The sequence below is a fragment of the Cydia splendana genome, chromosome 15, assembly GCF_910591565.1.
Source record: "Cydia splendana chromosome 15, ilCydSple1.2, whole genome shotgun sequence".
Taxonomy (NCBI): Eukaryota; Metazoa; Arthropoda; class Insecta; order Lepidoptera; family Tortricidae; genus Cydia; species Cydia splendana.
The window spans coordinates 18,317,511-18,340,319 of NC_085974.1; the positions used below are offsets into that span (position 1 = coordinate 18,317,511).

Below are 22,809 nucleotides of genomic sequence, written 5' to 3' on the forward strand. Positions count from 1 at the left end.
AATCCGGACCCCGGGGTAAATTTCTCGAGTCTACGAAATCTTATTAAAGCTAAGGCGCCTTTTAGTCTAAGGTCTAACAGTATGTATCTTTTACTGAGGTGTGCCAATAAAGAGTATTCTATCTATCTAAGTGCTGGTGCCACCTGTCCATTATGGACCCTGATGATTTCTCTCGCTTAGGAAATGCAACCCGGTAAAAAATTGCATAGAAATTACCGGTAAACCTATAAATCACCGGTATTTCTCAAACTAAATATTTGCCGGTAGTATTCCCTATTCTCGGTATACCAGAATCACCTGAGTTTATACGCATTATTTTTGGTTTGATTTGAAGATTTTCGGTAAAAAAATGAACTAATTCCTACAAGGCCTAATTTCCCCGCTGGGCTGGAAGGTCAGATGGCAATCGCTTTCGTAAAAACTAGTGTCTAGCTGTCTACATAAGTTTTTGGGATTATAGTTTTCAAGCGGACCCCAGGCCCATATTAACCCTGGCGAAAAGCTGAGAGAACACGAGGAAGATGATAAGGTTTTGATTTACGATTTTAAATAACGTACATCCCTTTATCCCTATTTGGGGTCGGCCTTCCTTGTCCTAAGCCTCCAGGTGGCACGGTTTCTGGTTAGGTTCTTGTCGATATTTTGTTCTTTAAGGTATTTTTGGACCGTCGTCCACCAAGTGGCGGGGGGCCTTCTGCTTCCACGCTTCGTCGTTCACGCTTCGTATTTTAAATAACGTACAGTGAGCGGTAGACATAATTGACCTCTCCTTGCAAACAATTTCTATGCAGGGGGGTCAATTAGTCCGTTCAGCTGATTGTACTCGTACATGAAAGTTTCGAAGTTATACAGTAATGTAACTGATTGTGTTAATATTTTTGTTTCAATAAATAATGTAACAATTACCTGACTAATATGTACGGTCTTCTGTGGAGTTTCTTGAGGGCACTTCTCAAACGTGACCAGTTTGCCGCCGAACTAAAAAGAAGACATTTAAGTAGAAAATACTATTTTATACAATCGTGACATAATAGAGAGCTTTTCAGTCGAGTACCGTGTTAATCCTTAATGGGTACGAGATTGAAAAGCTGGATGATTACATGTGACGTTCCACGGAAAAAGGTACCTTATGGCGGCTGGCGCTTACGCTGTTATTCACGTCGCTCCTATACGAATACGCTTCTACGCGTCGTAAGCGCCAATTGCCGCAAGGTGCCTTTACCTCTGGGACGTCACATATCACTATTGTATATAATATTTTTTCTACGAGTCAACAAAAATAATACTTAAAAACTAGTAAAAGCATATAAAATGTAAAAAAAACCAGCTAAGATCCGCGAGTAGCCGCGATGTCTTCATACTCGTACGCGCCCCGGCGGGTCGGTAAACATCTTCTCGTAACTCATGACTCTCATGAGGCCCTGGTACTTGTTCCGCGCTAAATATCCACGGAAGACCAGCGCTATAGCATATATATTATGTTAGAGCATATGCTGAGTGGTGTCCATTTGTAGCCTCTATAGCAGCATCAATACTACGATTATTATTGCATGTTAGTTAAGCTAATAATAGTTTAAACTGTTTAGTGTATAAGATCCTCTTTTTTAAATTTATATGTGTGGTGCTGTATGTAGATGGTTTTTGCAATAAACGTTTTTCTATTCTATTCTATTCTAAATTAAATTTTCAGACAGTTTTTTCTCGATTTTGGCCAGAGCTACGCAACGCTAAGTGGTTTTCGTAGTCTATGGATGTTGCTATAGTAAGGGTGTCACATGCGCGTTTCTAGGCGTAACGTTCAAAGGGTTAACGAAATGACCTAGACGAAACGTCCACATTTTAACAAGTCCTCGGTTTGATAGTAATGAATACTCACAGCGAACTTGGCTCCAACAGGCTTGCGGAGCCACCGGGGCGCCCGGGGCAGCACGGCGCGGGGCTCGGGCGCCGGCGCCGGCCGCGCCACGGCGGGCAGCTGCCCCAGCGACGCCGCGCCGAACGCCTCCAGGATGTTCGACTGGCTCTGCCCGCTCTGGAACAATCCTACAAGTGCACTACACCACAGTACACTAGGAATCCTCTACACGGAGCTTAAACCGATTATTTAAACCGATGCTGCCAAAAATACAGGGGTGCGGAGGACGAGATGAACGAGTCCCGTGCCGTGATTGGTCCGTTCAAAAACAAGGACGTCACACAAACGCTCGAAAATGGAGCAAAACTACCATATATTTGTGGCAGAGGTGGTAGCGCTACTATGCTCAGTCTAGAAGATGTCTTGTCTGTGTACACCGATCGAGCACATAGCGTCATCTCCGTTCGAACTCGGACAAAAATAGACCAGGTCCAGTCCCGCTCCGTGATCGTTACGCCATTTAGGGCTCTAGCTAAATTGGACATTCCATAACGTAAGTATGGTATGGAAAAACCATTTTAGCTAGGACCCTAAGGCTGGTTTTAGTGTCACGTAGACCGTCCGTGCGGAGCGATCCGCACCGCCAAATTGTATGAGAAAGCTGTCCGCGCGGACGGTCGTGCGCACGGACCCGTCAGCTTTACTCTGTAACGCTCCCTGAACTTAATACATATTGGTCCGATGCGGAGCGATCCACACAGACGGTCCGCGTGACACTCTAAACTCTAAAATATGTCACATAGCTCTTATGTCAGCGAAGTGAGAACTTTGGGACATATTTTTAAGTAAGTTACATATATATGCAGCCATATTTTCACGCTTGACTATAAGGTCGCCATCAGATACATCGAAGCGGCCATGATGTTCACAATATCTGAATCGCCTTGAAAAATAGAGGCGTATTCAAATATTTGTGAGCACCTCGGCCGCTCCGATATATCTCATAACGACTATACATAGGTACAATAATTTATTTTTCTAACAAATTTTTTTTTGGAAATCTATAAAAAATCGTTAAGGGGCCGGTATATGACGTTTTCGATTTAGACCTCACTTTGTAACCATAATTTGTTCAATAAATGTTTAGTAATTGCATTAAATTACACGTAATTTTTTTCATGAAGAAACCGTGTACCGACTCTTCATGCCATTATATTTTTAATTTGCTGTTATTCTCTACAAATCGACACTAAAAGTATCAAAAAATCAAAATATGCAGTTCCGTTTGAGACAGAAGCAAAACAATTTTGTCTTTGACAGTAATTGAATTATTGTATGATTTTGAAAGCTAGATAATTCAGCTACCAATTTATTATCGATTTATATTTTTCCTCACAAAGACAACAGAGAAATTCAATCTCAAATGTAAACTTTCGAACAATTTCCATACATTGACGACATCACTCAAAATTCTTCTTCAAGTCAGATGCCTGTTGGGGCTACACCGGAGCACACGTGTACTTCTTCAAATGAAAATGACAGCTTGATTTTCTTCATTTTGACAATTATATTGACATTAAATCATATACGCACACGAGAAATACCAGTAGATAAATTGTATTTCAAAAAATAGGGTACATAAATATCAGCTCGCGTCTCATTTAAATTTGATTTGCTCTTATTTACGGGTCATAATGGCTGAAAACCGCAGTAAACTATCTTAAAACAATACGATTACAGTCGAATTTAAGTATTATGTTCCTTCAAAACTCGCTTAAAATGAAAAAAGTTTAAAGACTCATCTTTACTGATTGGGATCAATTTTTATTATGCTGGTATCATTTTGGGTCATTTTAAAAATGTATTTGACTTCTGTACGTCAACGAATTTTGATGACAATTGTAATCTTGTATTATATTATAGAACTTTTGTCTCAAAATATTGCCTATTAACAGGAAGAGTTATGTAATTCGTATAAGTAATACCTGAAAGTCTTGTACCTAGATCTGTAATACCATGGATTGCGACGAATAAATTATTATGATTATGCCGTTCGTTCCGTCTATATGTATAATGCGTGTACGTGCTGTTCTCTGAAAATCTTCAAGAAAAAATAACGGCTAGACCAGCACTAAGTACTAGCGAGTTTTTGTGGCTTTGGAGACCGAGATGAAGCTTACAGGCCAATTAGCGCTGGGGACTGGTTATTGTTATGTATACCTATGTATCGAATGTTTTATAAATTTACTATAAAAAGCAATGTTTTATTTCGATTAGGTCTACATTTTGTGCATATTGCATATCTGAAGGATTTTCGTACTAATCTTGAAACTTTCGTTGAAACTAAATAAAACTAGTGGCTCTGTGAGCTGTAGACCTCGCGAGCAGAGCTTGAAATAACATGGTGCTAAGAGCTTTAAATACACCGTGTTTTTTTTTATTTCCGTTAATTTCAAGGGTGCATTCCTGAGCTTAAATCAAGTAACTTTCTCAAAGACACCGATGTTCTAATTAAGTCCATTTCGGAGATAATCCATAATTTATTTTTTTACTATAAGGCCTCTACAAGCGTGTACACTTGCCTTAGGGCCGGCTTACATATTGATTAGTGTTTAGAATGAGTTCATACATTTGCTACTAAACTTAAGTACAATCTCGGTCGATTGATGTACGAAATGACATTGATATGTCAAAGATTTCAATTGTTTGGTTGAGTTAAATGTAATGCCCGTGTTACAACAACGCTATATGCTACATTTAATTACTTTTTAAACAAAAAAAAAAACAAAAAAGAAAACAAAAAAATTTTTTTTTTTTGAAAATTAACTATGCCATTTAGTTCTTATAAACGTACTTAACTATACCCCGAAGTTAACGGAATTCAATAAAAACACGGTGTATAGTAAATTAAAGAAAAACAATACGAAATTTATGTGTAAAAAAATACAAAAAGTTATAATTTCCCAGCATACAATTACTGGGGATCGAACCCAGACCCTCTGTGCAAACAGAAAAAGCGAACGTTTACAAACTGAGCCAAATAATTCTTAGATGGGTTGACGAAATTTAGCTACTCCTTCTCAAATTAAAATTAGTTAAAATTAAATATCTAAATACCGCCTAAACCAGCGATAATTTTTTTCTGCATTTTTTTGCTATTAACTCTGTAAACATGTTTCAAAAAGAAAAAAGTCTTATGATATCGATACGACTATTTGTTTAGGCGCCAGGTATCACGACTCCGCCATTTTTAAAAATTTCCAAAAACCGGATTGACAAAAATTTTTTATTTAGTCATAAAATTCGGTCACAAAATTTCACGAGAATCGGTTAAGAATTGCGACCTGTAGAGGAGAACATCCGGACATACGAAAGCAAAATGCCCGAGTCAAAACGTAGACCTTCGCTTCGCTTCGGTCAATAATTATTCCAAATGTACAGTCACCTGCAGTTTATGTTACACAACGAAGGCCGCAAAAATATCTGACACGATCTTATTTGTAGAACCATAAGAGCATGTCACATATTTTTGCGGCCTTCGAAGAGTAGGTACCGTCATTATCACCAACCTTACCCGCTTTTTTTTTAAAACACGAATTTCTCAAAAAATATCACATCATATGATTTTTTTTGCTCAGCACGTCCATTGTGATCAAACGCATCAGTTTTGAAGAAAAAAAATTTTTAACGTGTGTTTACCCATTTTTTGCGTTTTAGAGGGCGGGCAAAGATATCCGGGGTTTTCGCCAACATTGCCCACGTCAATTTGGTATTCAAATACAGCTCGTATGATGATGATGTCTAAGGATCACTTAAAGGTTTTGGGCAATCCTACCATTCCCTGTTAATAACTTAGCGATAAGTGTAAAACTTTTAAATAAATTTGCTGGGCAATGTTGCCTACCCGTTTTTGCCCATTTCCAAATAAGGCTCGCCTAAGCATTTTACAAAGGCTAGGGTTGTCACTTTTGAGAAAATCTGTTACAATAGTTTAATAGTTAAAAATATGATTTTTGTTGTGTTTTTCATTCGTTAACGGGATAAAACATCTAAATAAAGGATAATAAGACAAATTAAATACAGTATGTATTTATAAACTTATTTTAGTGTACAAACATAACCTTCTTTTACTTACTTGCGAAGTTGGGTAAATTAGATGAAAGTGACAACCCTAATCCGTTTTTGGTGGTGGGCAATGTTGATATGGATGCCAAATTACCGGATTACTTTGCCCACCGCTAAAACTTTTGTGTATTTAGGCCTTTTTAGTTTAAATCTGAATAGACATAATCTATGCTTCATGTGTTATAACTCAAACCCGGAAATATTTGTCAAAGGGTTCTCAATTTTTTCTACTTGCATTCATTATTTATAAATTTTTTGCCCGCCGAAATATACCCTATATTAAACAACTCGCTCAAAATTCCCAAGTCAAGTTATGCACAAGTTTGGTATATCAGTTATGCACAAGTTTGGTCAGAAATATAACCTATTTTCTACTAAAAACAGCAGGGTGGCCATAACTATTATCAATTTTTCTACATTAACGAATTTGTTTAAAATTGTCGTTTTGGGCAAAGTTTCCCTGGAGGCAAAGTTGGCGCTAATGACGTAACATATTATTGCAGGTGACTGTACATTAGGGTGGTTCACGTTTGTATGGGAAAAATTCAAACTCTAGTTAGAAGAAGCGGCACCCCCTCATTTTGTTACACTTGTTATGTTGACAAAATACGCCAAGTTTTGTAATCTTATCTCAACTACAAGGGGGTGCTCAAACACTTTGAAATTTTTCAAAGTTGTATGAAATCCAAAAAAATCAAGTTATTATTTTTTAGATTTTTATGTAAGTAGTGGTTTTCACATTATTTGAAAGTGTGATTTAAAAGTTATTAAGTAAAAAAATATTTTTATTTCTATTTTTTATGATTTTTTTAGGTGAAATTCAAAAAATCTTACTTTTGAAAAATTATAAAAAATAGAAATAAAAATGTTTTTCTACTTAAAAACTTATAAATCACATGTGCAAATAGTGTGAAATCAGATACTTAAATAAAATTCTGAATAATAAATACTTTTTTTTTTGGTATTCATACAACTTTGGGGCTGTCCATAAATTACGTCATCGATTTTTGACGATTTTGGACCCCCCCCCCCCCCTATAATCATCCAAAAATCATGCATCAAATGACCCCATTTCCTCCTACTTCATGCTACCGTCATCCGATGTCCAGACCCCCCCCCCCCCCTAATTTGAAATGACGTAATTTATGAATAGCCCCTTTGAAAATTTTCAAAGTGGTTGAGCACCCCCTTGTAGTTGAGATAAAATTACGAAACTTGGTGTATTTTATCAGCAAAATAAGTGTAACAAAATAAGGGGGTGCCCCGTAGGAAAATAAAAAAAATGTTTTTTGGGCCACCCTACTGTACATAAATGTTTCGGTGATTTTGAGATTATTTTCCAGGTTAGTTTACTAACAATCATGTTATGCAGATACCGATTTCGTGAACGTATAAATAAGTAGTAAGGTACCGCTATTGTTTAGCGATACCGATTATTTTTGAAGGTAAAACTATACCGGTTGAAATATAAAGATATTAAAATTACAGCGGGGACAACCATTTTTTATAGGTGTACCTAAACCATCATTGGCCGAGCGTTAGCAGAGGCCGAGACCTTTGCTAACGCTCGGCCAATGATGGTTCAGCTTGGGCAAAAATGCTTTTGTATGTTCTCCTTTGCAGATCACATTTCTCAACTGATTCTCGTGAAAATTTGTAAGCAGGTTCGATAGAACTACTCTGTTTCGCTTTATCCGCCAAAATGGAATTGCCACCCTGCCGAAACTTTATTTATTTAAATTCCCATTGAATGGATATTGCACCTTATGAAAAACCGTATAGAGTAGTAAATAACATTTTACATCTGACTTAATGACATCTTGTTTTATTCGCTTTAATTGTACAAAACGCGTATCTCGACAAAGCAATATTAGGTAGTAAAACAGTCAACAATCAAATGAATTATAGGTACGTCACGTGTGACATGAACAGACAAGGAAAGCAAGATTAAATGCATTGTTTCTCTTTCATCTTTAAATGGAACGCTTTTACCCTCAAAGGAGGCTAGTACTACTAAACTAAAAGTCCAATCTTAAAAAAACTTGATGGGTCACTGACCTGACCCAGTAAAGTGAGGTAGTGTGCGTGAAGTGCGCTTGTGTGTGAAATGCGGTAAATTGACAGAATCTGAAATTTTACCCACCGCTACCGTCGCCTTAAACAATGTAAGGCACATTGTTTAACGATTTCTAGCTAATTTGTAAAAAAAATCGTTGACAAGAAAAGCTAACTAAATTTCACAGTTAGTACTTGGTAGACTTCATAAAATCAGAAAGGATTAGAGTCAAAAATACTTATTAAAACTTACAGTTTCCGGCCTCGCGCTGCCTCCACCGCCCAACAGTGAATGCACAGTGACTTGCTGCTCAAATGAACTTGACACCAGCAAACTAGGGTCCCGGGCACACCAGGACACGTCGAACACCCACTGCTCTTGTTGTGCCACTTCTACTAGCAGCTCTCCACCCTGGAAATATGGACTTTAAGTACTACTAGTACTAGTACAAGGAAGGAAGTTCTTTAAAAAAGCTCTGCACAGAACACACTTAACTACCAATCAATAATAGACCTAATTTTAACGAATTACAATCTAGAATGGTCAATTACCTATATCCTCCTAAGGGCCAGCCATACAAATAAATAATCCAAAAATTGCCACTATAATTTGAATTGTAGGAAATAGGAGTTCATTTTGCGTTGTTGGAAAATTGAACGAAACAAAGCAAAAGCGACTCTGCTCCAATTGAATACGATTTAAATTTCATCGAACCGAAGAGGTACTATAGGTAGGACCTTGGACCTTAGGAGGCTATGCCCTTTATATGTGTTTGCACAGGGCCGCGCGCACACCATGTGACATCAAACATCCACTGTTCTTGCTGTGCCATTTCCACTAGCAGCTAGCCACCATGGAATTATGGACATTAAGATCCCTAGGATAAGGTAGAAGTTTCGGATGGTCGGGATTAGTTTTGACTCTCCTGGCATTACATACAGTCAGCAACAGAAGTTGCTAAAGATCGGTTTTCCTAGGATAGCGGTGCCGTCATATAGCGGCCGTCTCCATACTAAATAATACGGCTAAATATGGATGTCGTAGTATTTGTATGGAGACGGCCGCTATATGACGGCACCGCTATCCAAGGAAACCAGAGCATAATCGGGCAAAATGATGATGACTTTATTTTATTGTTAAGAGAATAAGGTAATTTTGAACACCTCGCCGCTTAGCAACTCTGATGCTGACTGTATGTCTCCCAACCACATGCTAAAATCACCTTCAAAGGTAAATTTATGGGGCCTAATATTACTCCCTATTTTTATGTTTAATTTATATGTTTTTGACCTTCAATCTGGCAATCATAATAATTTTGTTAAGGTCTGGAACTTACCGGCTGGGTGTTATTAGGGTTCCAACAAAGCACTCGACCGTCTCGGCCGGCTGAGAGGAGCAGGTCAGGGTCCTGACGGCACCAGGATAACGCCATCACGCCCTTCTGGTGACCCTCGAGTGTTACTAGCGGAGATGCAGCCAATCTGGCGACAAAAACTCACATTGAAATATACAAACCTACATTTGTTATTAAACAGTGTATATCATTTTGAACCAAAAGGGTACTTATTGTCAATAAGGCGCTATTTCGATATAGCTTCAATTCGAAATCAACCTTATCGACAATGTAGTACCTAAATGTTAATATATTTCTCCTTTTTTATTGTGGGACGTACCACATTATTTCAATCTATAAATTGTGAATACAGATGTGGACCGGCAATCCAATGATGTGGGTTCGAGTCCCACGTTGGCCAGTGTCATCATTGATTTTTTTCATTGTGATTGACATCTGTATTTACAATTTATAGAATGTAGTACCTTTTGGTTGAAAACGTCACAAATATTCTTCTTCTTCCTCGCGTTATCCCGGCATTTTGCCACAAATAATGACATTATATCGCAGTAGACCCGCTCATTATCACTAAATATAAATACCTGAGATCCCAGAGCTGAACCACGGGAGCGGCGTCGTCCTCGGAGGCGACGCACAGCTGCGTGGCCACGCCGGGGTGCCACGCCAGCGCGCGCCACCGGGTGCGGGACACGTTGTCACTGACAGACAACATACATATTATACGACGATGCTTATAGTTTTTAATCATTTCAAGTAAACTCTAGATCGGACTAAGCAAGCGCAGCGTAGGACGTCCACCCACAAGATGGACAGACGACCTTGTTAAGGCCGCCGGAGGACGCTGGATGCGGGTCGCTTCCAACCGGTACGAATGGAGGTCCAAGGGGGAGGCCTATGTTCAGCAGTGGACGTCTTATGGCTGAGATGATGATGATGATGATGAATCTCTAGATTAGTCAACATAAAGCATATTTACTAAAATGTTGACAGTTAAAATAGGCATGTTACAGAAGTAAGCCTCACCTCAATTTCATAATAGGCTCGTTTTTCCGCAGATCCCATACGACGCATCTGGACGCAAATGTCGAGCCAAGAATGTGTTGCACCTGAATAAAAATTGTACAAAATTATTACAAAAAGTAAGGAACCCTCGAACTCTCGAATGAGGGTGCTACAAGTGAGTGCAAAACAAATCAAATTGCTTAAGCGGCTTATAGCATTTTAAAATTCTTTGTCTTTTTCGAAATAATTTGGCAAACATATACCAGGACATGCTTTGAGTATTTCATATAGCACTGCCACATTTTATGGTTGAGACTCATATATTTCACCTGCTGATTCCAAGCTAGTGCCTGCACATGGTCCAGTGGCTGGCTTTTATTGCCCGGAGCCATGGGTTGACTGGTGTTGTTCAGGTCCCAGATGAAGATCTCACTGTCGGAGGCTCCGGAGGCCAGGAGGTTCTTCTGGTAAGGGTTTATATCCAGTGCTGACACATGATCTGTGAGACAAGACACAAATAATTGAGAAAAGTGATGGCCTTGTGCTTGCGCGATATAAAATGTATACTAAAGCAGGCCACTGACGAGCCTTCCAAATGGATGCCGTTACAATGGATTCATCCAAATGGACGGCATCCTAATATTAAACATTGTACGTTTTTGACATTCACGGGCCGATTTTGGATTGCAGCCACGCTATTTGGACTGTTGGAAGGCTCGTCAGTGGCCACCTTAAGGTCAACTCTACCCAGATGTACTGTTGAGTTTAATTTCTTTTATTTATTTGAAAACATAATGAGACAAAAGAAATGATACTATAAATAGTATACATATTTTAACACATTCACTGCCCCCGACGCACATGTGCATCCACTGTCATACAAGTTTGTTCCTAGGCCACGCCCCCTGGCAGTGAATGCGTTAACCCTTTTGCAGACATAGTCAGGACATAGTACGATTTATCGACCACATACGCGCCAATAGATTTTCAACTTTAGCATTTCGATTTAAGGTTCAAGTAACATCAAACTTTCAGGAAATGTATTGCCAAAACTGAACTTAATATTTAACCTGATTGTTTGTAATAATACAAAAAAAAACATACTAAACTTCAATAGTAACACATTATCAGTTCATTGATCATTCAAATTTAAAAAACTTTTACAAAAAAAAAGAAAACCGACTTCAAAAAGGATAAAATAAAATATAATCCGTTTTTAAGTATATGCGTTACTAACTGATATGTTTGAAGTCGGTGCCAAGCCAAATTTGAAGCATACCATGATTTTAGGGCGATCCGATAACAATGTTTGCCATAACAAGGATTGCCTTACAATTATCATACTTTCTGTAGATACCTAAGAACCCACTGTCAATCCACCTTGGCGCAGTCCGTACCATGTTTGTCGGTACTAGTGTAAAACCAATGCGATTGCTGATATGTTTTTTAAAGAGCAATTTTTACTATTTTTCGAAGTGTCCATAGTACTCAGGTGTGGGATTGGGACTGAGTTATTTCCCGCCTCTTATCCAGAGAACTTGATTTCAAAATATAAAACAATTCAAGAACCATCTACAGGGCTTTAACTTTTTACCTGCATGGCAAATTTCACCAGTTTACATGGCAGTTGTTTAGCTGAAAAGGTGACAAAGAGACAGACAGAATTACTTTCACTATTATAATACCTATTAGTACAGTTGTAATGTGATTTATAGACATAAAGCTGATTATTTTTGACCGGTATTGTTACTATTTGTCTTGGCACCGACTTCAAACATATCAGTTAGTAACGCATATACTTAAAAACGGATTATATTTTATTTTATCCTTTTTGAAGTCGGTTTTCTTTTTTTTTGTAAAAGTTTTTATTTTTCCATTTTAATTTTAACAGCTTATGAGTGACGCGTGACGCATGAATGAAAATAATAATGATGCGTATCACTAAATTCGTAATCATTCCTGTCACTACAGTGCACAAACACAAAATCCATCCTCCGCCCTGCCACTGACCCAATCCCTCAACCCCCAGATCACTCAACCTCACAGCACATCAACCCCTGATCACGGAACCCCTCGACCCTGAAGCCTGAACCACCAACCCTTCAACCGCCATTTCCCGACTCCTCAGTAGCCTTACCATAAGTCTAACACTGACATATTAGCTTAGCGTGTGCGTAACTTACTTTCTATGCGTCTCGCTCGTACTGGCATCCTATTAGTGCGAGCGAGATGTATAGAAAGTAAGTTACGAAGACGATAGCGAAGATGTAGGTTCAAACTCGTGGTAAGGCTACAGTTGTACTTCATCAAATGGGTTATTAACGGGAGGAAATGTTTGAGTTACTATAAAAAACAACGATGTCGCCATACTCGTACCTTTAAAAATTGAGGAGTTCCCTCATTTCCTTATGAATTCCGTCACCAGATTATAACTAACAATATTATGGGAACACCTTGGAGGTAACTTCGTTCAAACAAAAAAATAATTACTCAAATCGGACCACGGGTTCCGGAGTAATCTACACTTATAAAATCATCATCATTTATCATCAACAATCATTATCATCAGGTCCACTCCATCAAATTAGTGGTTTTTAAGAGGAAATGCTTGATTTGCTTAAGACAATACCCAAATCACCATACATGTGCCTTTAAAAATTGAGGAGTTCCCTCAATTCTTCACGGATACCATCATCAGAACAGCACCAGATTAATGTGGGACGCTCTTGGAGGCAGTTCCCTTCAAACAAAAAAGAATTGCTCAAATCGGACCACGGGTCTCGGAATAATCGCTGAACGTCGTACATTTTAAGAAATCGTCATGATTATCATCAAAACAATCATCATCATCAGGTCCACTTCATCAAATTGGTGGTTTTCGAGAGAAAATGCTCGAGTTGCTTAAGAAAACACCCAAATCACCCTACATGTGCATTTAAAAATTGAGGAGTTCCCTCAAATCCTCATGGATCCCATCATCAGAACAGCACCAGATTAATGTGGGACCACCTTGGAAGTACCTCCTTTCGAACAAAAAAAGAATTACTCAAATCGGCCCACGGGTCTCGGAGTAATCGATGAACATACATAAAAAAAAAAAAACATAGCCACAACCGAATACAGAACCTCCTCCTTCTATGAAATGGAAGTCGGTTAAAAAGTGGAAATAACCTTTGTAGTCCAATAATGCTCACTTCTTATCAGGACGGAGATAACTTGGACACTATCACTGAGCTGCATTTAGAATAGACATGTTTATTTAGAAACTGCTCAGATTCTAACAGTTTTAACAATGTTGTTCACGTGGGTTAGTCTTTTTAATAAAATGAAACAATGAAAACAAAAAAAAAAGGTTGTTTAAAAACTGCAAAGTTCGATCCAGACATTCTGCATAATTTTGTAAAAAAAAAATATTTAGCAGGAAACACATACTATTTTCAAAACTAATAAACTATTGTTTTAACTATAAAACTCCCGTCAGACTTGAACTTACTAACATTATTTTAAACGGGTTACTCACATATTATTAAGTTGAATGAACCCTGGACACTTTTGATCAAATTTTCGAGGACCTTCTCAGAGCAACGACTGCACCGCATTTACTGGTCTAGCGTGCGACGAATCGTTGCTCAGAGAACAACATCCTCGAAAATAGAGTGTTTATTCAACTTAATAATATGTGAGTAACCCATTTAAAATAATTTTAATACTTACTGTTGTGTTTAGTGTTACTGCCCAGCAGTGGGTTGTCAGCATTCTTGAGCAGTCTGTCAGCACTGTAGAACTCTAAGAGACCACCATCACAACCCCCTACAATGACACCTGCTCCTGACCATACTAGCTTTTGAAATCTGGAAATATAAATAAAATATTATTCTGGGTGCTTGTACTTCATGCCTCAACATGAAAGGCCTAGTGGTAAGCCTATGAAAAGGTGGCTGGACTGAAGTATACCAACAGGAGGAAGGCTGCCAAGGATTACAACAACTGGAGGAAGATAGTGGAGGAGGCCAAGACCCACATAGGGTTGTAGCGCCATTGGAAGTAAGAAGTAAGTAAGTAAGCTTGTACTGATCAAGCAAAGCAAATTGTATCTGTTTCAACTTGAGCAATTTGTTCATACGTTCGGCTGTTCTCCTCAACAGGCTGCATCTTTCAACCAATTCTCAAGAAATTGTGTGTTGGTTTGATTATTATATAGGTTTTTTTGTCAATTTAGTTTTTTTGTATTTAAACAATGGGGGTTTGTAAGGTTGTAAACGTCACAGACCCACTACTTTATACATGATTCATTTTGACTATGCATATAGTTGACTGTTGTTAAACTGTTAAAATAAAACTTTTGCCTGATTACTCTAATCATAATCATGACACAATTGTTATTAAAACTAGACATTATAACAATCATTCAACACATACTATATAATCAAAATATTGAATTGGTCAGCAATTAAGCACATTGGTATTGCACTGTCAATAAATATTAATAAAACAGGCTGCTAGATAATCAATTGCAGTCAACAAGACTTTCCCGATGTCATTGACCTTTTCAAATAAGATATTTAACTAATAAGAACTGAAAATGCAATGCCAATAAACTGAAATAAAATTACTTTGGAATAAAATCGAAATAACTCACTTATGCTGCGTTTGCAGACTGGCTTTAAGTTCCAAATCGAGTCCAGGGTCCTCCAAATTCAAGGAATACAGGTCCAACTGCGACGAACTGCTGAAGGACGCGTCCACCTGCTGCGCCGCCGAGCCGGCCGCCAGCAGCACCGGCGCCTGCTCCGCCGGCGACCAGCTCACGTTCACCGTCCGCTTCAGCTCCTTGATCTTCATCCTCACTCGCCAACGCCGCTAAAACAAACCAAACACAAAGACCACTTTAGACAATTATGTCACCACTTTTATGACGCACAAAACCGAAAAAACACAACAGTGGCTTGTGTCTGAAGGGTTGTTAAAGATTTCTGAAGCAATTAAAAATGTAACTTGTGTGAAACTTACGGTATTTAGATGAGAAAAATAAAATATTTATCATAAAAACACCGAGTTGGCAGTTCCAACGTGGCTGACGTAAATACGCTGTCAGTTTGACAGCTGGCTGGAAATGTTGCGTTTCGTTATTGCGTGCGTGTAAAAATGGTTTAAAATATGACAAACACTTTTATGGGCCCGCTTATGTAAAAATTCCAGAATAAGGCTTATTATTATTATTCAATAAGCTGTTGGATAGGATGCCACTATTTAATTACTGCGGCCTATTAATTATCGGTTTCTTAAAATCTCTTAACACGCACGTATTATTTGCCAACACTTTATTATTAAAATCTCCTAGGCAACTAAGGCAACAGTACCTACATCTTTTTGGGTTTTGGTTTGTCTACAAACTTTTATATTAATTATTTTCAAAATTCACAATTTTTATTCGAATAATTAGCTAGGTAGTAATTTGTATAGCAACCTGCTTGCTATACTTATGACCATTTTTCTCATAGATTATTAATGTCAGGGATCCTGACAAAAGAAAAGAAGTAAAAACCAACGTCCTAAGAATTTTTACATTATGTACACGTAGTGATTATATGCTCTTTGTTATGTACAAGATAACATTGAGGCACCTATAAACGTTTGACTGGAAAGAAACAAAAAAACGTGTACGCACCCTTTTATTCTTAAAGACCTCAAGAATTTGTGTGGACAAAATGAATGAGTCGGACTCTGGTTCACGAAGAGTCTATAGTGGTTAATTGCCTGATGATTATCTTCATCTCTTTTATAAGTACTTAGAATAGTCCTTTAGGGTAATCCTTCCTATCTAAACTGATGTATCAAAGATATAACTAGGTTTTTTCCTTGCAGAACCATGCCGCTGGTATTATCTCAAGCGGAGTTCGACAAGCTGGTCTCATGGACGGACGGCAGTCGGGAGAACAAGGATGCGGCGCGCCAGAGCGAGTATGTCAAACGTTTGAACGAGCAGAGCTCACGCATGACTCGCGAATGGCCCAATTCTGTCGAGGTAAGTCTAACTAAGGAAAGTTCGACTAGGGGTCGCGTTTTTTTTTCAAAATCAAAATCAAAAGCATTTATTGCAAACATATTACATAACATTACCTATACATAATATGGACCCTGCAAGGGCGCAGCAATCTTATAAATAAATAACAAACTAAGTACTACAGTAGTTTCTTCTTTTGTAGTTTAGTTTTGTAGTTTATAAACTACAGGCTACAGGCCTATGTAAAACGTGATCTGTCGTTGCTGTCCGTCTCCTTCGGAGACATTGATAATGTAATAACATATGTCCGAGCTCTACATATATGAAACTCGACTCGACCATGGGTCAGTGATTGGCTGATTGTTCATAGTTCAAACTTAATACCATCGTGGACACAATCCCTCTATCATCCATCATCTCAAGAGCCGGGTACTCGAGTCTAGTCACGCTTCGTTTTATATCAACCTTTTTAGAGATGTTCAAACAAGAAACAATTATAGATGGTCAAGCAAATCTTGTCAGTAGAAAAAGGCGCGATGTTCAAATTTTCTATGAGACGATATCCCTTCACGCCTACATTTTTCAAATTTGCCGCCTTTTGCTACTGACAAGATCTGCTTGACCAACTATAGATACCTTAATATTACCTACATACATCATCATATCAGCCCTTTATCGCCCACAGCTGAGCATAGGCCTCTCTTCTAGTACGCCACTTGTCTCGGTCCTGAGCTAATCTCATCCAGAAGTGACGCGCAATTTTCCGGATGTCGTCCACCCAACCAGCCAACGGACGCCAGGCACTTGTTTCATTTGAAAGCGGCCACCATTCTGTTAACATTTTAGTCCACCTGCCATCACTCTGCCTAGCAACATGTCCCGCCCAATTCCATTTTAGTTTGGTAATGACGAAACCCACGTCATGCACCTTGGTGCGGCGACGGATCTCGACATTCCTTACTCGATCTTGAAGCTTGATACCGAGCATGGCACGCTCCATGGCTCTCTGTGCTACGCGGATTTTATGCACAGAGTTATTAGTTATTTTATGCACATGACCTACATACATACAGAGTTAGAACTTTACTAGGTAGTAGAGGCATATATGTCATATTTACGTAATGATAGTGACAATTGGGAGCCATCTATGCTGCCCTGCTTATTCTATGTGCAGTACTTGCACGAAAATCATCGTTTAAATAAAGAACTTATTCAAAGAGAACAAGGTAAACAATTGAATGACATTTCAACTGCGATTACTGCATATGTTGTTAGCACGGCAGTATGTTACCCGGGCGTTCAGTACACATATATATATATATATATCGCATTTTTTTGTCTCTCCACGACTACTTATTACTATTCAAGGCACTATTCCGGTAACTTATTTTTCAGAATGTAAACAAACGTAACGAGGAGTTGCGACGCGCACGCCACGAGGCCGCCGAGCAGGCCAACACCAAGTTCTACAAGAAGTACATGCGAAAGAAGCGCGATGAACAGGCGCGTCTCATGTACAGCGCACGCGACACCATATTCAAGAATAAGGACGCGCCTAAGTTTTTTCTCAGGTAAGACAACACCAAATTTTGCGAAAAGACTGTAGGTATGTTCAATATGTTCCTCAGGAAAACCACAACAGAACAGAAATCTCTGTCAAGCAATAGGTAATTAATGTAATTATAGCTAACTGACCAATATGGTCGTTAGAAAAAGGCGCAAAGTTGGAAATATTTATAATACATACATGCTTGATGGTTGGACCTCCTACACCAAGTTTGCGCCTTTTTACCTGCTATCTTGCTGATGCTAAGAGCGAAAGGGAATTAACATACTTATAACTTTCTCTGTCTTCTCAGCAGAAAGTGTCCGGTGTTCGGATAAGTATCTAATAATCCTTTAAACTGGACTTCTATGGATTCATTTAATGCCAGATTTTAACTGAGAACTCAATTAATTCAAGTTTCAGCCAAATCATACTAAAGGATATTTTTATGCTATTCCAGAGCAGTTATAGAGACCTGTGTACAGAAAGAGCGAGAAGAACAGCTCAAGTTCAAAGGCGAGCGAATGCGGGAAGAGAGAGAACAGAAGAGAAAAGATGACGACGAAATCATCCGCCGCGCGGCCGAGTGGCAAGCTCTCATGAAAACTAGGCGTCAGCGCCGTTTCGAAGTTAATAAACAGCACCAGAAAGAGATCCTGGAACAGTTAGTAAAGACAAGCCACTTTTGTCAGCGAAAATTTTGAAAAACCGGACAGGTGCGAGTTGGACTCGCCCACCGAGGGTTCCGTACTTTTTAGTATTTGTTGTTATAGGGGCAACAGAAATCCATCGTCTGTGATAATTACAACTGTCTATTTTATTTATCACGGTTCATGAGATACAGCCTGGTGACAGACTCACAGACGGCCAGACAGACGGACAGTGGAGTCTTACTAAATAGGGTCCCGTTTTTACCCTTTGGGTACGGAACCCTAAAAATGTAGGCCAAGGCGAAGGGTCGAACTCTTATATAAATTTTGAATGAAATTTTAATTTACGATAGCTATTCGAAAGGGAAAGGATCTCTAATGGTGACGTTTTGTTCAACACAGGGTACACCATAAGGCCGAGCGCAATCGCACGGAGCACGAGACGGAGCTGAATTATCAGATCTTAGACAACATCAAGGCCAACGAGCAGATGGAAGCACTTGGCGAGTTTGAGCGCAATTTCGTGAGTCTCTGTCTGTCCCTCAATTTGATAGTGTAGGACAGGGGTCTTCAAACCCCGGCCCGCTGGCCAAATCCGGCCCGCGACGCGTTGCAATCCGGCCCGCGGGGTTCAGCATTCATTGAGAGTGGAACTATTCCTGACAGCAGCAACCAGACACCCTCCCCCGGCGCAAAAACCAACAGTGGTCCGCGCAACAGAAATCCAGTACTTAAAATAAGTTTGGAGACCCCCTGGTGGGACATACAAAATCTGTGACCCTCTTTTTGTATTTTTCTCCTAGTCAGAATCAATAGAACTGTTGAGCGTCAAGGAGCCTTGAACTCTCGAACTTGATTTTTTTGTGGAAATTTAGGAGCTCCCCACATTTATCGACGAAAAACACGTCATTCGGCTGGCTCAGCCGACTACTGCCGATGCGGCGATGTCAACTCTATACCGTAGAGTTTCGTATCTTCGCCTGGATTTTGACACTTTTCCCAAAAAATCTCTGAAATTTGAAAGCATTTTAATCAGTTAAGACGAAAAAATGTTTTTTAGTACTCCCAACTATCAGTATACACCACTAAAACTTAGAATTTCATTGGTTAAGTTGGTAATAAATGACCCCAAAGGCAATAGGCGATGTTTGGGTATTTTTCCCAATCTTCGCCTATGGCAGGCCTAGCCGCTAATACTTACTTTTCTGTAACTTACACATGTTAAGTCGTATCTCCTTGGAATGTGCTAATATACTATGAACCTTAACTACACCAGACTAGGCATATTTTTAAAAAACGGGGTAGTAGGCGAAGTTTGGTAACAGTCTGAAGTTGTTTTCATACATTTTCTATAATGAAGCTAGGGCTGCCAAAAATTAACCAACATGCCAAATAAAGGGAAGTAATGGTTTATAAGTAAAAAAAAAAATATTTTTAACAAAATTGTATAATTGTTGCAAAATCGTTGTTATTATCGTAATTGACATCAAATCAACCTTATTTACACAAAGTGAGACATAAAAATACCTATTTGTTACCTACTTAACATCAGTGGCGTGCACAGAGATTTGAGACTAGGTAGGCAAAATTATATCAGAAAACCGGGCAAGTGCGAGTCGGACTCGCGCACGAAGGGTTCCGTACCATAATGCAAAAAAAGGCAAAAAAAAAACGGTCACCCATCCAAGTACTGACCCCGCCCGACGTTGCTTAACTTCGGTCAAAAATCACGTTTGTTGTATGGGAGCCCCACTTAAATCTTTATTTTATTCTGTTTTTAGTGTTTGTTGTTATAGCGGCAACAGAAATACAATTGTGAAAATTTCAACTGTCTAGCTATCACGGTTCGTGAGATACAGCCTGATGACAGACGGACGGACGGACGCACGGTCGGACAGCAGAGTCTTAGTAATAGAGTCCCGTTTTACCCTTTGGGTACGGAACCCTAAAAAATGAGAGCTCCTAACTCACCAAAAAAATTGCGTGATGGTTTTCATTTTGTTGTCAAGTCTTTTCAATTACTTCTTTTTTTTGGCTAAACGAACGCTTTGAAAACGCATCATTTTTAATAGTTTGCACACACACACCCACCGTACAACTTTCACAGTTAAAATTATCCATTTTTTCACTAATCGCAATTTATAATTTCCGGCAACTGTTAACTGTTATCTCATAAACTCACCAAAACAAACAAACAATGGCGACCGAATAAAAAATGTAAATAAACTTAACCAAATACTGTAAACGAATAAAAAAATAGTCTCGTATTTGCACTAAATTACCATAGCAAATGCTACTTTTTAAAATAGTCACGTAAACATCGGAACTATTCGGAAACTTTCGGGCGTCATTCGTTTAGGTTTGGTACGAAAGACACTGCCTATTGCGTCTAAATGTGTGCGTTACTTGTATAATTGTGTGCTCGTACTTATAGGAAGGCCCACTACACTGTAACCGCGTAACGACGACTTACGGAGAGGCACACATAGAAAGATTTAGACGGAAATGTTTTCTGTCTTTGCCGTGCAAGGCACGTAGCGGCGCTAGTGCCGCGTGGTGTAAACTTCGTCGCGTAGAATTATATAATGATGACTTGATGACAAAGCTTAACCGGTAGATGGAGCGCTTATTAATTTTTAGAATGTTTTAAGTTATATCGATTACTGATAGTACGATCAAGTATACATTAAATTAAGTAGTTTAAGAGGATAGACATCGGAATTATAGTAGGGTAGGCAGTGCCTTTTTGCCTTTATGAAGTGCACGCCACTGCTTAACATCGGTAAGAGTAGAAATAAACATTTGCATATAGCGTAAACTAAAATAACCAAACATAAGATAATATGTAAATTTGGAAACAAGTAATGTCATCCACCAATGAATGTGGTACAAAAAAATTGCCAACCCTAGAGGTAGGCGAAATTTGGCAACAAGATGGACGCAAAGTACCCTCACCAATGTTTTATCTAATTGTGACTTCGAAACGTAAGCTAGCCATTAAATAATAGTTTCATATGAAAAAGAAATAGTTATAGGATATGATCATGTAAAAAGTTTATCATTACCGGGTCCAAATCACCGTTTAAAACTGAAGTTAAAACACTGGTTCAAAAAAACGTGTGGTCGGTGTCACGAAAAACCTCACTAAAGGTCAATTGTGTGAAGTTAGCCGCAGATTGTTCGAAGAATGTTGACACCCGTAAAAAATACTTTGTATTTAGCAGTTTTATGTAAGGCTTACATTAGAAACATTTTGTTAATGGCAACTTATGTCAAACTAGGCGAAAATAGGTAGCGCAGGCAAAGATACGAAACTCTACGGTACCGCGCGACTGGCAAGCGAATGAAGAAGTCCAATAAAAACAGGAAATATATCGATTATGGCGGTGCTTCCAAACTTTGTCACTGTATAATCAATCATGCATAACTAGCACTATATATATATATGTATATATATATAGGTACCCTCAATTTTTAAATATCAGGTAGGTCATGTGTTCCTTTGGCTAGCTCTAAATATGGTTGGTTTTAACCCTTTAACCATTTGACATTCCTTTCTAGTTATTCGATTTACAACCGTAATTCTTATAGTAGAGATGCGTTTTTGTTTTAAGTATGATGACAAGTATGTTGCCGCTACGGACTAAACTTTAGACCTTTAGTCAATAATAAAAGGTTTAAACGCAGTCAATTCATACATCTTACATTTATTTGCCCTGTCAGAACAAAGCCGAAAAAGCCCGAATCCTCGCCGACATGAAACAGGCTAAGGCAGAGGTAGACGCCCGGCGGGCTGAGGAGCGCGCTCGCGACCAACTGGACGACAAGCTGATCGCCGTCTTACAGCGCTCGCGGGCCAGGATCCAGGCGCTGAGGAAGAAAACTGAAAAAGAAGTAAGGGGTCGTCCAGAAATCATGTGATCGTGTAGAGGGGGGGTGGGGGTAAGGTAAGTCAAATATATCACGAACGATCACGATGGGGGAGATGGGGTCAGAGAGGATATCAGGTTTTTTTAAAGCAGGAAAGACAAAGACAACAAAGCAGGAAAGTCAAAAATAGGCCAAATAATATGATCACATGATTTCTGGACGACCACTAAGCAGATAGCTGCAGTAATAATGAAAGTCGAGATGGACGCGTGGCGGGCAGCGGAGCGCGCCCGCAGCCAGCTGGACGACAGACTACAATGCCATGTGCTGATAAAGAACTGAACGAA

General features: G+C 39.0%; 2 protein-coding genes across 3 annotated transcripts in view; one reads left to right on the plus strand and one right to left on the minus strand.

Annotated features, from left to right (window-relative positions):
* Positions 1 to 15,506, minus strand: part of LOC134797376 (protein transport protein Sec31A) — a 37,202-nt gene extending 21,696 nt beyond the window's left edge. Inside the window, exons 1-10 of the mRNA XM_063769598.1 lie at positions 15,403 to 15,506; positions 15,032 to 15,252; positions 14,107 to 14,243; positions 10,722 to 10,891; positions 10,414 to 10,496; positions 9,972 to 10,088; positions 9,373 to 9,517; positions 8,289 to 8,447; positions 1,877 to 2,032; positions 907 to 978 (exon numbers count right to left, since the gene is read on the minus strand). Coding sequence (XP_063625668.1) covers positions 907 to 978; positions 1,877 to 2,032; positions 8,289 to 8,447; positions 9,373 to 9,517; positions 9,972 to 10,088; positions 10,414 to 10,496; positions 10,722 to 10,891; positions 14,107 to 14,243; positions 15,032 to 15,234 — 1,242 coding nt within the window. The 5' untranslated portion in view covers positions 15,235 to 15,252; positions 15,403 to 15,506. The remainder of the gene's footprint in view (positions 1 to 906; positions 979 to 1,876; positions 2,033 to 8,288; positions 8,448 to 9,372; positions 9,518 to 9,971; positions 10,089 to 10,413; positions 10,497 to 10,721; positions 10,892 to 14,106; positions 14,244 to 15,031; positions 15,253 to 15,402) is intronic.
* A 230-nt stretch (positions 15,507 to 15,736) lies between these two features.
* Positions 15,737 to 22,809, plus strand: part of LOC134797814 (trichohyalin-like) — a 42,705-nt gene continuing 35,632 nt past the window's right edge. Inside the window, exons 1-6 of one of the 2 annotated variants that reach the window (XM_063770179.1) lie at positions 15,737 to 15,839; positions 16,258 to 16,417; positions 17,792 to 17,967; positions 18,403 to 18,606; positions 18,995 to 19,115; positions 22,316 to 22,486. In XM_063770179.1, coding sequence (XP_063626249.1) covers positions 16,262 to 16,417; positions 17,792 to 17,967; positions 18,403 to 18,606; positions 18,995 to 19,115; positions 22,316 to 22,486 — 828 coding nt within the window. In that variant the 5' untranslated portion in view covers positions 15,737 to 15,839; positions 16,258 to 16,261. Of the gene's footprint in view, positions 16,053 to 16,257; positions 16,418 to 17,791; positions 17,968 to 18,402; positions 18,607 to 18,994; positions 19,116 to 22,315; positions 22,487 to 22,809 lie in introns of both variants that reach the window. The other variant, XM_063770178.1, reaches the window with a different exon arrangement.